Raw genomic sequence first — 14629 nt, 5'->3', positions numbered from 1 at the left:
ATCACATCTCCACGTCACGTCACTAAGCCAGCTTCGTTTGCTTCAGATGCACTGACGGCAGTGCGTTTGCACGGGAACCACGACTTTCTGTGAATAATCTCTCCTTAATTCCACCTCTTAATACCACCGCCCCTCTGAGCATCAGCAGCTGTGTGAGAGAGTGAGACAGAGACAGAGAGAGGCAGAAAGCGAGGAGATGAGAGTGTGCACATATGTGTGTATGTTGTATGCGTGTGCATGTGTGTGTGTGTGTGTGTATGCTTGTCAGAGCGGCGTGAGAGCACTGGATATGAGTTCAGTAAGCTCATCTGACTGAGAAAAAAATCCCCAGCAATTCCAATTCCATACAGAAATACTCAAATGTGTAACTCTGTCTCAGATGTGATTCATGTTTCCATGAGCACCAGGTCCCAGTACAAACTCAGTGACCCGCCCACATGCACATTGAGCAATTCAAGTCTGGTAAAGCCCCTAAACCTTCCCTCTGCAAGCCTTCTACCTGCTTAAAAAGCGAAGTGTTTAAAAGCACAACAGCTCCTGCAGTGACTGACAACTGTTCCAAGTGAGCCCGACATGTGTGTCCAGTCCCAGCCAGGTAACTCACAGGGCTTAGTGTTGCGGGTTTGCAGTTGGTTATCTGTAATAATATGAAATAATGTCCCCTGCAAAGGCTTACCCACAACACATCCCCTCTAGTGCAGACAGACACACACTGAGAAGGTACGTTCTGGTTTTTAAATCTCAGGAGGGACCTGGCTGGTAACGGACCCCCCCCCCGACAGGCAGCGTGCGCACGGTCCACGTAACCGGTCATAACCGGTTTGCGGCGTCCGACGCTGTGACACTGCGTTCCTTCAACCCCGAGGGTGCAAGTGGCCTCGGGGACCTCAGGCCGCTCCACGGCTAGGCCGTAAAGCTAACAGCAAACACGGGCCCAGTTGTTTGTCCATCGTCCCAGTTCATCTGGGGATATTTTCAGATTATCTGTTTGCACATTCGGCTGCTTTCGTTCATTACATGTGGAGTCAAAAGCAGAATTCGCTTTACTTCAATGATACTTCGACATTAGCACTTGTATGTCGGTATATATAAAAGAACCAGTGGTTGCGCAAGCCCGGGGAATGCTGCGTCTTTGGAACACAGTTTCAATGTGAAATTCAATTTAAAAATTTGCATTTTACAATAATTCATTGGCTTTCTGATAACGATAACTATTTTTGCCATGATAAGCCGACTCAGAACAATAACATAATAAAGGTTTGCTGCTCATAATTTCATCATGACACTTGATGAAACATTTGAGATGATATAAGCTACAAACTGTTTTGACATTCTGATCAAAACAAATTTTTGCTACACAGGCCAATAATATTTCAAAACCAGCTATTTCGGTTTTTAATTTAGGCCACTCGTGTTGAGCATGCTAGCGAGAGCATGACATGACATTAGAATCTCACAATGCTGCCAATGGCTGTGTTGCTTATTGATCATAATATTTACACAGCCATTGGTAGCATTGAAAGAGTCAGAGAAAGCGATTAATTTGAATGAAAAGTCAAGAATAGGAAGCCATGCTCTAGCTAGTTTGCTCAACATGAGTAGCCAAAATTATAGGCTAACAGAAATTGCTTGAGGACTGGCTCAGAGAAACAGGATATTTATTTAGCTGTAGTTCAAGTCTGGGTCATCTCCAGTTGTAATCTTAAAAAAGACCTTGGAATACAGGTGTTTACAGAAGGCAGCGTATTTTCCCCTGCACTTTGGCTCTTTTTTTCTTTTCTTTTTTTCTGCGTAAAAATCACAGAATCCTGCATTAATGTGACGACTGAGAACAGTAGCTTTAGGCTATATTTTGTATTAATTTCAGACAAGCTAGCTAACTAGTGACACGCTAACCAGTCAGGTTCACAATGAAACCTTATTTTTTATCAATAAAATGGCATTCCAAATACTGCAGAGATGGCTAGCACACTGAGAACCAATCGCCTACAATGTTGGGTCATAGTGGATGTAGGGGCTTGGGCATACCAACTTCAAGAAGCAAAAAATCCAGCTTTATGTACTAGCAACCCCCAGCACAATATTATGTGCTAGCACCCAGCACAGGGTTACACAGTAGCATCCAGCTCTGCTACACTACGGGTCTCCATAGGAACACTCACAATCCTAGCATGCCCAGCAAGTGCGTCTCTTTATCAGCCACCCATTCTATTTGCAGTGTATGAGTCAAGAGAACCTTCAAACAAAGGGCAGTACAGTGAAAGAGCAACTAAAAGCAGATGTGCGCGATTGTGTGCTTGTATTAGTGAGTATTAGTGTCTGTGTGCGCAAGAAAGTAAATAAGAATGAGAGAGTGAAAGGATGTGACAGAGAAAGCAAGAGAACAAGAGCAACATGTATATGTGAGAGAGGTGCAGAGAGAGAGCAAGACCGAGAAAGAGAGAGAGGCGTAGAGAGATAGGCTACTGCTGGAACTCAAGTGCTCAATATGTGCCCCACTGAAGGGCTGGATGACATCACCAAGGGAGTGGCACTCAGCCCATGTGACACACAGATCCGCCCAACAGATCTGCAAGTTGTCTGAAAGTCCAGGATGATCTGGTGGGGAGGGGTGAATTGCACTGTGGAATGGGATGTCCCTCCTACAGCACTGGGCCAGCTGCCTTAATCGCTACCAGCCTCTTCTCCGACCCAGACCATACCATCCCACGCACAAAACAGGACACGGCCTTCTGCAAAGACAGCAGAAACACACACACACACACACACACACAAAACAAACAAACACACACACACACACACACGCACATACACGCGCACACGCATATAGACCCACATTCACACACAGATACACACATTCACACCTCAAATGGCAACCCCCTCGCCCCACCCACCCAGTTCCTGCTTCTTATCTCCCGTCTTTGAAGTTTCCAAGTGCCCAAAAGGGCAAATGGTAAATTAAAGTTTCCTGACAATGCTGTTTGAAAAGATTTTTATTTTAAAACTGTATGTAATCATAAGCAGCCATAACTATAAGAATGTACGAGACAGACTGTCCCATAAAATGTACTGAGGGTTCCTGCTGAGCACATAAAAAGCAACAGGGATATTATTATTAATTCTATTATTATAATTATCCTTTAGACTCTGGTCTTAGTGCATGTTCACAGCAAGGGCTGTACATCGTCATGGTGACTGTAATCCAGAACAGGGTCCAGAGTACTTCCTGAACCAAAGAGAATGTTGTGTTCACTGGGATCTGGAGTCTGTCTCAGCGGTGATCGACCAATCAAGGCTTGTTTATTAATGCCCCACTATAAGGAACTGTTTCATTCGATTTCTATTTGTTTTATCCTGCACTCACTGTAAAGAATGCTGATGCTGACAATTTCCTTTACATTCAGATGTAACATGAACGCGTCCTCCTTGATCAATTGCACCTACAAATAAATACACAGGCTATATTTCTAAATGAAGCCCCACAACACAGTAATAACAATTATTCCCATATTATACAGACTTGGCTCATTGCCCTTTACCCTGCAATTTAACTATTCAGTGTATTTTCAGTGACCACACATTCAGCAATGAAAACTCTAAGGATTTCACCGTTCAGTCTATAATTGAATCCATACAGGCATCTTACTCCTTTCTGAAGGAACGAGCTGTCAAAAAAAGCACTTAACAGAAAATTAAAGCACTGCACAATCTGACTTTTAATCATCTTTTGCATCCACAGCTATTTCTAACATAATGGGATCCTAATTATACGTTAAGTGCCTAATTAAGGACAATTAACAGCTCATTACGATTAAGTGGTTCTATTTATGGCAGGAAGGAAAGCACAGTGGGTCCCCGGGATAGTCTGAAAACCGCTGGGCTAGATGATAGGGATTCAGACCATTCTCCCACGCTAAACGTCGGGTACAGGAACACGGGACACAGGCACAAACCGAAACGTCCTCTCTCTAGCCGTCACGTTACAACGCGCTAAAGACCTACCGCACCGCGCGCGCCGCCAGCGGCCGCGAAAGGCCGCCACGTCGCGTCAACATCCGAAACGGCGAGCCGGGGAGGAGAGCGAAACGGGCCGCCCGCCACGGCAGCGCTTCGGGACGGGGAGCGGGGTCGGAGCGCGGTGACTCTTGCATCGCCCTTCCCCTTCCAAACCGAGCCAGGAGCCAGCCACGTTCACAGCATGCCTGTGAACGGCGCAATATAAAACAGCCACGGGGTTGGTCAAAAAAGCTGAATGAATCTGACGGCATTAGCTGTACAAATTAACCAGGATCTCGGGTGAGGTGGAGGCGCGAGCTTGTTTGCTTCTCCTAAGCAAGACCGGGCACGCTCCTAGTCCAGGTGCAAGTGTTAGCTTGTCGAACGTACCCCTCTGCCGCCCTGACTCGCCGGATTGGTTTATTCTCGTTTCCCCCGGTGACTCAGAGCCGGGCGTTCTGTCGCAATCTCCACGGAGCTTCTCCCGGGCACGCTCGGCACTCCGCCACTCTCACGACGGAGCCGAAAGGGCCCATTAACATTTCGCCATGGCAACCCCCCGATCGAGACATTCCCGCCTCCCAAGGCCCAAGGGAAGAGCGCCGAAACGACCCTGACCAACAGGCCTCCGGACGGCAGTCATGTGCCACTACTCCCCCCCCCCAACTTCCCCATCATGAGGTCACTCCGGGTCGGGCAGCTGAGGAAGCCTGAATGGGGGTCTGTGTCACGGGTTCAACTCAAGCCCCCTCGCATTTACTTTCCATGAGTGAGCAAATAGAACCGAAATGTCTGAGACAAGGAGGGCGATGGAAGGTCTTCACGGTCACGTGACTGCTGGTGTGACCAGGATACTGCGATGTGAAAATTCTTTCACAATCCTAACGTGAGCAGTGCGCTGCTTCCTCTTGAATTGCTGATACAGCTGTGGTCAGGCTTGCACTTGGGCAGCTGTATAATGAACCGGCCCTCCTTACTGAGTTTCACATGAAAGCTTTTTAACTTTCGTATTGTCCTCAGGGTCAAAAATGCTGAGTTTAACAGCAGTGAAACACCCCCGACTTTCCTAGAGTGACCCTACCGTTAGGAAAAGTGAAATGGTGCCCTTTTTGCTATTTTTTCTAAAAGCCGCACGTCATTAGGATACAGACACCTTGAGTTTTTCTTAACCCCTACAGTTATGAAATAGGAAGTCAATCCAAGTTAAGCACCACACATATATTATAGCAAATAATAATAATAATAATGAATCATGATGTGTTTTTTGTAGTAAAAACAAGTGGTGTAGATCGAAGAAATGGTCTCTCTGGACTGTGAAGTAGGAAAACAGTTATTCACTAATTTCTTGATGGGTAACAGGTTGTTTCTACATTAAAAAGATTGATTTATGGTTTAAAATTCAATGAAGAGGCTTCATCACAGGCGGGTCATTTTTGACCCTGTGCACTTGGGGTAAATAGGCTACACAATATGAAGACAACACCAAGCTTAACTTTAAAGCTGAAGAAGCTAAAGACACGGGAAATGGAAGGGACTGAAGAGAGACAGAAAAAAAAAGATTTGGTCTGTGTCTCTGCCTCTTCCCGAAAGCCCCGGTAACCGATCCTCCACAGCAGCGGCGTATTTCCCCCAAAACAAATAAATCTCGCATTCCGCTCACGGTCAGCGGCGCTTTCCCCCCCCAGAGCCTCCACCGACGGCGCGTCACCGTCTCCCCCGCACGGTCGCCTCCGTGCGGCTCGTCCGTCACCGCGCCGCGCCGGTCCGCCCCGACCGAGGCGGAAACCCGCGGCCACGCGTCTCCCGTCCAAAATCGCGCCGCGCGACTCTCAAATAGAGACGGACGGCGGAAAATTCTCGAGGCGCGGTTGAGAACCCGCGGCGGCAGATTGTTGGAGCGGTGTAGCCGACCGGTGGAGCGCGAGGGGTATTAATAGGCTCCGTTCACACGCACGCCGCAGTGTGTGATCAGAGCGCTTCTGCCGCAAACGGATTCTGTGCTTCACTTTGACATTCGTCTACACCGAACGCGTAGTGGGCGGGGCATGCAAAAGAAGCAGGTTGTGTGTCTACTGGGTCCGTTTCCATCCCCTGTACTCTTTCTACATTTTTCAATTAATTGCATTTGTTATGAGTTGCATTTTGTTTCAGTCATGAGCAAGATAATTTATGTAGGCTACATACATTTCTGAAATAAGTGTCCTTATTCAACAGTTGTGTTGATGGTGCAGCTCCTTGAATTTCTCCTCCCACAACATCTAGCAAGTGTTTCTATTGTGCATATTTTGTTTTAAAATAGCCCCCACACCAAACTCATCGTTTTGAAAAAAAGATCCCTGGCTTTAAAAATTCTTTGAAAAATGAGTAAAGTTGGCCAATCCTTTATATAGTGCAAGTGCATGTAATCAATAGAATAGCCTATACATGCATAGACAGATGGATTTCTTATGTAATCTAGTTCAGGAACTATTGAAACAGCTCACCTAATGCTTGTGGTGGCTCATGAACTTGAAATTGTTGAACACATGATTGGAACGCACATTATGCGCAGGAATAACGGTAGCATTCTTTACTCATGTAATACAATTTAAAGGATCAGAGCCAAATGCAGTAAACCCAGTATAATCATCACAAAGGCAAACTTCCCTTAAGGGATTAACAGCCCCATTACCATTCCAAGCTTTGAACAGCAAGTGAAATAATGGCCAACACTTCATTCAAAAAAAATGGTGCTTTTCCATCAGCAATCAGAATCTGGTGTTGTAATGCTGTGCACATTAAGCTTATATTGTCCAAGAGCCTTTGTGGCAGACACCAACCAAACAGCCTACAAATGAGGAATCAAACAGGCTGACAGCAACAGTTTAAAGTCTTGATTTGATTTCATATATTTCCAGCTCGCAAACTGTGGCTCTTCATCCCTTCAGTGGTATTTCATCATATTTATTTATATATTCAAACAAAAGTACTTCACAGAACAAAACATTTAAATCAATGAACAAATAAAATATTAAGAATATTTAAGAGCAAATAAAAAAAAACAATAATAAAGATAATGAAAAATGTAGCCTAAAACACAGAATATAAAAGCAAACCAAGAAGGCAACAGTAAATAAGTTGTAGGCTATTCCACTTGAGAAGCAGTTCTGTTGTGCATTTTCAAAATCACCCTAACTTCCCACCAACATCATCCTACTTCCCACCAACATCACCCTAACTTCCCACCAACATCACCCTATTTCCCTCCAAAATAACCATACTTCCCTCCACAATATCAGAAAGAAACCTCAGCCTTTTTTCCAAAGACTGATTTTTTTTTCTTTCTGCCAGTGAAGGATTGTCCTTCAGCATTATAACTGCTTACTAATGCATCTGCTATACTCCACTGGCACAGAAGGGAACAAGGGAAGCACCTGCAGCAATACAAGGCTGCAATGAAAAAAACTGGATCATGCGTAGGCCTATCCAGCATTTTAGAGCAGTGCTGCAGAGCTTGGGCTACAGGAGGTCCGCACCAGTGTCATTACCTTGGTTGAGCTTCAGTGACGGATGAAGCACGCGTGCTGTTCCCTTGCGCCCACTATGCAAGCGGTGTAGATGAGACTTCTGTGACTCTGGATAACACAGTCTGTTAAATGTCCGTAATGTAAAGTAATGAGCATCCTACACCCCACGAAAGAATACTGGGACTCCCCCAGATTTGCAGGCGAGGCGAAGTTCACCTTTTGTCAAAGTTCCACACCACAATGGGAGCAGCAAAGCGACGCGAGCTGCACTCAGCCTGTGCCGTGGTGCCACATGAAAACGGATAAAAACAGGGGGGAAAAAAGTGGATCCAGCTGAGCTGGAAGATCTGCCAGGCAGAGCCAGCGCACTGCGTGGAAGCAGGGGGCCGGATGCACGCGGCCCAAAGCTGCCCAGAGCCAAGCTTTCCTCGGAGGGGGAACACAAACATCCTCACCTCTCAACCGCTCGTACCTGCCTACTCCATGCAGCCATGATGCACTGGAGAGAAACTGGAGATACAGGAGAGACACGGGAACACGAGCAGAGCACAGAGAGAGACGCGGGAGTGACGCAATGAGACACCAGCAAAACCAACACAGAGACACGGGAGCACAAACAGCACACAGCAGCGGCACAGGAAAAGTACACAGACAAAGCAGCACAAGCAGAGCGCACCGATGCACAGGAGAGACAGGAATGTTTAATAGGATACTTATGATACTGCAGCCTTCGTCATTTCCATCTGAGGATCTGCAGTCCTAGCTTAGCTATGAGGCCACTGGGCTATCTAAGATAAACTCACAGCAAGTGTTCAGTGGCCACTTCGTATCTATAAGGGGGACAGGGGGTACAATTTTGGGTTCATTTTGATATTTAGCCTCTTCCCACTGCTAGTTCTCCCGAAAATGAACTCAAACGGACCGTTCTGGAGTCCTCAGCTAACTTCAGCTGGTTTGTGAAATGTGTGAAACCCGACTTCTCTGTTTCATTTCCCCGATGCCTCCGGCACTTACCCTGCCTAAGATCATTGTGAGGCCTTATCTCCCTTCCAAATACAGAGGAGGAAGGAAAGGCTCAGCGCCAGCAGTCACCAGCGGCCATATCAGCAGAATACGGTGATGGATGGCGACCCGTGGGCCCGCTCTAGCGGGGGCTGATGGGAAGGGCCACGATACCTCCAACCAGCATCGCGGAGGGAGGGGGGGGCGACACCCCCCCGCCTGGCACAGCTTCCTCTTCGGAAAGAAAAGTTGCAAAGGAAAAGAAAAGGAAACGATCTGCACTTCCAAGGCCGCCTCGGCCGGATCTGCTGCGATCAGGACGAAGGGAGGTCACGGGTTCATGTCCTGAGAGGGCCGCGGCACCGCAGCTGTGCCCGAAGCCAATCGCTCTGGCGCAGGGCCCCTTCAACGCGGCAGGAGCCAAGCCCTGCCTGAACACTGTCACTCGCACGCACAGAGGAAAATCCCTGTAGGGAGGAGAGGCTAATCTAAAAGTACTAGGAATCGACGCCCCCCTCTTGACGAGGCTCGTCCCCAAAGTGGCCTCAGTTCACCCTTTCTGCCAAACGCTGACAGGTTTGCAGGGCGTGGTGACGTCAGAAGGGCACGTCTGAAAGCTGTGGTCACCCTCCCCCCCTCTCCGGCCTCTCCTTTCTGCCTTTCTCTGCAGGTGTCGGCCCTGATTGATGGGCAGAGCCAGACCGCTGCCCTGTGGGATCGCTGCTGCCGTCCCTTCAGACCCGCAGCTGAGAAACTGAAATCCTGCAGGATTCTTTCCTGCGTGACAGAGCCAGTCCCTGGAAAAATGAGGGAAATGAGAGACTGCTGATCGGCTAGAGGACCTTGGCAACAACCTTCCCGGAAAAAAAACATACCCAGCACAATGACAGACAAAAAAAACCTCACAGAGCAGTCAGTTCCAACCAGGCAGGAATCAATGCAGTGAAGCACTGGAGTGTGTTACCCCATCTGAAACTGCACTGGAATGTATTACCCTACCTCAAGCTCAGCACTAGAGCGCGGTACCCAACCACAATCTCTGCACTGGAGTGTGGTACCCAACCACAATCTCTGCACTGGAGTGTGGTACCTGACCCCAATCTCTGCACTGGAGTGTGGTACCTGACCCCAATCTCTGCACTGGAGTGTGGTACCCAACCACAATCTCTGCACTGGAGTGTGGTACCTGACCCCAATCTCTGCACTGGAGTGTGGTACCCTACCTCAATCTCTGCACTGGAGTGTGGTACCCAACCACAATCTCTGCACTGGAGTGTGGTACCCAACCAAAATCTCTGTACTAGAGTATGGTACCCTACCTCAATCTCTGCACTGGTGTGTGGTACCTGACCACAATCTCTGCACTGGAGTGTGGTACCCTACCTCAATCTCTGCACTGGAGTGTGGTACTCAACCACAATCTCTGCACTGGAGTGTGGTACTCAACCACAATCTCTGCACTGGAGTGTGGTACCCTACCTCAATCTCTGCACTGGAGTGTGGTACTCAACCACAATCTCTGCACTGGAGTGTGGTACTCAACCACAATCTCTGCACTGGAGTGTGGTACCCGACCAAAATCTCTGTACTAGAGTATGGTACCCTACCTCAATCTCTGCACTGGAGTATGGTACCCTACCTCAATATCTGCACTGGAGTGTGGTACCCTACCTCAATCTCTGCACTGGAGTGTGGTACCCTACCACAATCTCTGCACTGGAGTGTGGTACCCTACCTCAATCTCTGCACTGGAGTGTGGTACCTGACCCCAATCTCTGCACTGGAGTGTGGTACCCTACCTCAATATCTGCACTGGAGTGTGGTACCCTACCTCAATCTCTGCACTGGTGTGTGGTACCTGACCCCAATCTCTGCACTGGAGTGTGGTACCCTACCTCAATCTCTGCACTGGAGTGTGGTACTCAACCACAATCTCTGCACTGGAGTGTGGTACCCTACCTCAATCTCTGCACTGGAGTGTGGTACCCTACCTCAATCTCTGCACTGGAGTGTGGTACCCTACCTCAATCTCTGCACTGGAGTGTGGTACTCAACCACAATCTCTGCACTGGAGTGTGGTACCGTACCACAATCTCTGCACTGGAGTGTGGTACCCAACCACAATCTCTGCACTGGAGTGTGGTACCGTACCACAATCTCTGCACTGGAGTGTGGTACCCAACCACAATCTCTGCACTGGAGTGTGGTACCGTACCACAATCTCTGCACTGGAGTGGGAACTTGTCAGGGATTTGCAGAGAGTACACCAATATCATCTTTTCACCCTCCAGCAACACCAAAACAAAAAAACACACAAACTAGGCTATACCATGACGATCTTTGCGAAGGTCAGAAACAAAGTTCAAAAAGAGAGGAAATAAAAACAGGAAAAGGACGCCCTGGTAAATAAGAAACTGAAGACAATATTTAACCCTCGTTTGGGGTCAATTTGACCCTATTCAGTGCTGAATTCTGAAACACCAGTGAACCTTTTTTCATCCTGATACACAATGTGATCAGATTAGCTAAATAGTACACATGCAGTAAACATAAAGTCCTTTACCAACTTTGTGTACAAAGGTGTTGGGTGGGGTCATTTCAGTCCCAGGCTCTGTAGCTAGGCTATATAAAATGTAAAAAAAAAAAATATATACAATCTTATATTTTTTATTTCTGATTTTTGTGGGCGATTCTGATGGAACTATCCCATTCACATTCAGTTAGGCTACCTCAAGCTCTAAAATGAGCAGTTTCTCATCGACTGTTAATATTTAGGGATAACAAACTAATCATTTGGGAGACATTAAGTGAGTACAGTGTCAGTTTTTGCTACCACAATAATTTTGCATTGGTTAAACTGCTGGGGTCAATTTGAAGCCAAACATAAAAGGCGCCATTAAATTTCAACATAATAGGAGAGAAAATAATTCCTCCCACTCAACATGAAAATGTATGAATATCAAACTAGCATGGCATCTCTTTAACATGGGTAAGGCACACACGGTCAGACAACCAATGTCAACTCGGCTCCCTGCTGGCCCCTGGCACCCAAACAGGAGGGGAACGGCACGCACCTCAACACTAGGGCGTGTCCTGAAAGCTCCGAAGCAGGGGTTCTCAACCCGGATACTAGCAGGCCGCAGCGTCTGCAGGCTTTCGCTTTCACCTTAAAATCAGTAACCAATTCCGATCCAAGAAACCAGGTGAGCTGAGTTTATTGTGTATTCAGCTGCTTTAATTGGTAAATTAAGTGCAGAGTAACCAAGAAAACCAGGAGATCCAGCCTGAGGCCCTCCAGGACCATTTTTGATAACCACTGGTCATGGTAACATCAGTGAGCTCTAATGGAATCACAAAGTTTGTGATGGGCAAAATTCTTCAGCTGTAATGCTCAAACTCTTAGACATTACATTACATTACATTATAGGCATTTAGCAGACGCTCTTATCCAGAGCGACGTACAACAAGTGCATAGGTTTCATGATGTAGAGGCGCAAAAGAAACACTAGAGTGAAGTAAGGATCGTAGTGCCAGAAGTGACCACATCGATCAGGACTCCAACCCTGTAGAGTAAGCTTGTTCAGCAAGCAAGAATCCAACGCAAGTGACAGCCACAGCCACACCCACACAGAGCTGCACCTGGCTAACAGAGGTACTTATCACAGGCAAGAGATGGGAGAGGCCCTGAAATTAGGCCAAATGAAGGATATAACATCATTAATTAAAACAATCGCGCCCGATGCAAATACGTTTAAGAAAGAAATTTATGACCCAAGGACAACAGTGTCAAGACAGCATAGACAGCGCAACATGGCCCACAGACCATATGCTCTCCTACCTTTGGACTCACTGCTGGAAAACAAGCAAAAGGAAACACCTGTAATCATGAAAGATGAAGGAATCCCTAAAAGGGTTAATCTCAGTTTAACCCCATCACTGCTGACTCTTTTTTTTCCCTCTCCCTCAGCAAAAAGCCAAATGGAGGTACACGAAAACATCAATTAAATACTTGGATCTCAAAGAAAACAGGAAAATACAATCCCCTCTGTGTTTTCTTATTTACAGTCATATGGGCAAGCATATTCCACAGACTAATAAAATGTGGAAAAAAAAACATTTTACTGCAATCCTCTCAAAACACTAATATAATGAATACTCTAAAGTTGCAAGAGACTGGATTAAGGATAGACTATATTATTAGTACTACCCTAAAAATGATGTAAATGCACCCCTTGTAGTGTTTCACATGGGGTTGTTTATATTCAAATATGAATATTTGCTCACTATTGCAACTCATATGAAGTAATGTGCTGAAGGGTGTAACACCAGTGTAACAATAGCCAGTTAAAACCTGTAAACCCTCCCGGCTACAAACCCACCTCCCTTAACCACTGCTCTACACTGACATTAAGAGAGAGTGAGATGAATAAGCCTCACCTGTGCACGTCTACATGCCCCAGCCCGTACAACTGAACCAAAAACACCCGTTTTCTGAGGCAAAACATCAAGAGTAAATTCAACACAAGCACGACAGTTGATATCACTGCAGAGAAACTCCACACTACACATTATCTAAAATTGCATTTAAGCAGTAGTGAACACCGCGACATAAAAAACCTGAAACCTAAATCATCTTTATGGACCAAGGCGTAGGACCATAGCAACAGTAGTGCAAACAAACTGTTCAAAACTTGACAGTTTTGCAATGCGTCAGGGCAAGATAAAATCTTGGTTAAAGTGCACTTTTGTCCATGCTGTCCCATTTCCGTTTTTGAGCCAAAGGCCGACAAGTAACCAAAAGCTCACTTGATCATCACCTTTTGTCACTGAACAGCAATGTGTGGAGCACGTTGTAATTCGATTACAAAAAACTATTATCTAAGGTTATTTTGAAAAAGTTGACCACTCAGGTGGTCACTACTTAGACAAAGTACAACTGTATTATAACGTCAGCGAGCATGTTAAGTGCAAGATGTTGCAGAATGACATATCACTTGGTAATTGAGTGACTTGAGCTACAGACACAGCAAGCCAGTTTGCTTATTCACAAGGTACTGCATACAGCTGCAGTGCAATGCCCTACCAATGATGTAAACGTGTTTAGCTCACATTATTTAGCATACAAGGTGAGTTACAATCGAGAGACATCCACAGCATTCGTGTGAAGCCAACTACAGAAAATTCAATACCCCCTCTTTGAAACCATTTAGCTAGCTGGCTATTACAAAAGCACCTGTCTAACTTGTGACATAATCAAGAGAGTGTTAAAATGTTGCAGCAATATACTTATTGTGAGCGGTCTATAGACAGACACAAAATTGCACACTCACTGTCCAGTCTTCGAGAGCAATGAATTCAGCATCACTCCTCACACCATATCGTACCTAATTAGCAAGCTGGCTAACGGTATATTGCATGAACGGGCAGAAAATTGAGCTTGTCATGCTTGCCATTCAGACGTTGTAAGATAGTCCAACTGCGGCACATTATCTTCGTGGGGCATAAATTGATGCAGCTAGCTACGTTAGCTATCAAAACACCGTCGATTAGGCTACATTCATTAACGTTAGTTTAGCTAGCTAGCAAGCAAGGAATCTGCCATACAACTTTTTCCAGATTCATTTGGAAATAAAATGCGGCTTAAAAAACCTAACACAGCTACTCGGCTAACGTTATTTAAATGACATTTCTCATAAATGTGTGCGCTAGCATCTCATTGTACCGATCGGAAAACAGCGGCAGTGATTTTCTTCCAGGGTGACCCCAGCGTTAGGTAGCTGGCTAGCCTGCCGACGTTAGTCCTACTCCAACTAGCTAACGTTCAGCAAATGTTTCCCAAGACAGACCCATCCTATGTATTTCCCCTCGCGAAATATTGGGGGAGATATAAATACCAAGTTTGTGTGGGAAAACTACACTTCTTACCTCATAGCTGGCGCTCCATTATAAACGACTACCTTGCTAAATAAGAATAAAATATCTTAAAAACTGTAAATTCCTATAGCCGATGCCAGGATTTTCTCGGATACGAGCTCGGCTTTTTTTCCGCCCGTGGAGCCGCCGTACTGCTACGCAACCACAATACGCAACCTTCCACATACGTAACCACACCCTCCTGGGGTCGT

General features: G+C 46.2%; 1 protein-coding gene across 5 annotated transcripts in view; it reads right to left on the bottom strand.

Annotated features, from left to right (window-relative positions):
• itsn1 (intersectin 1 (SH3 domain protein)) overlaps positions 1-14596 on the bottom strand; it is a 63688-nt gene extending 49092 nt beyond the window's left edge. For 2 of the 5 annotated variants that reach the window (XM_035409479.1, XM_035409480.1), the window contains exon 1: positions 8517-8546. In XM_035409479.1, coding sequence (XP_035265370.1) covers positions 8517-8531 — 15 coding nt within the window. In that variant the 5' untranslated portion in view covers positions 8532-8546. Of the gene's footprint in view, positions 1-4386; positions 4570-8516; positions 8547-13834; positions 14250-14429 lie in introns of those variants that run through there. The other 3 variants (XM_035409481.1, XM_035409482.1, XM_035409484.1) reach the window with 3 other exon arrangements.
• Positions 14597-14629: the final 33 nt, after the last annotated feature.

This window comes from Anguilla anguilla, chromosome 3, assembly GCF_013347855.1.
Source record: "Anguilla anguilla isolate fAngAng1 chromosome 3, fAngAng1.pri, whole genome shotgun sequence".
Classification (NCBI taxonomy): Eukaryota; Metazoa; Chordata; class Actinopteri; order Anguilliformes; family Anguillidae; genus Anguilla; species Anguilla anguilla.
This window is presented reverse-complemented; position numbering and strand designations above follow the sequence as displayed.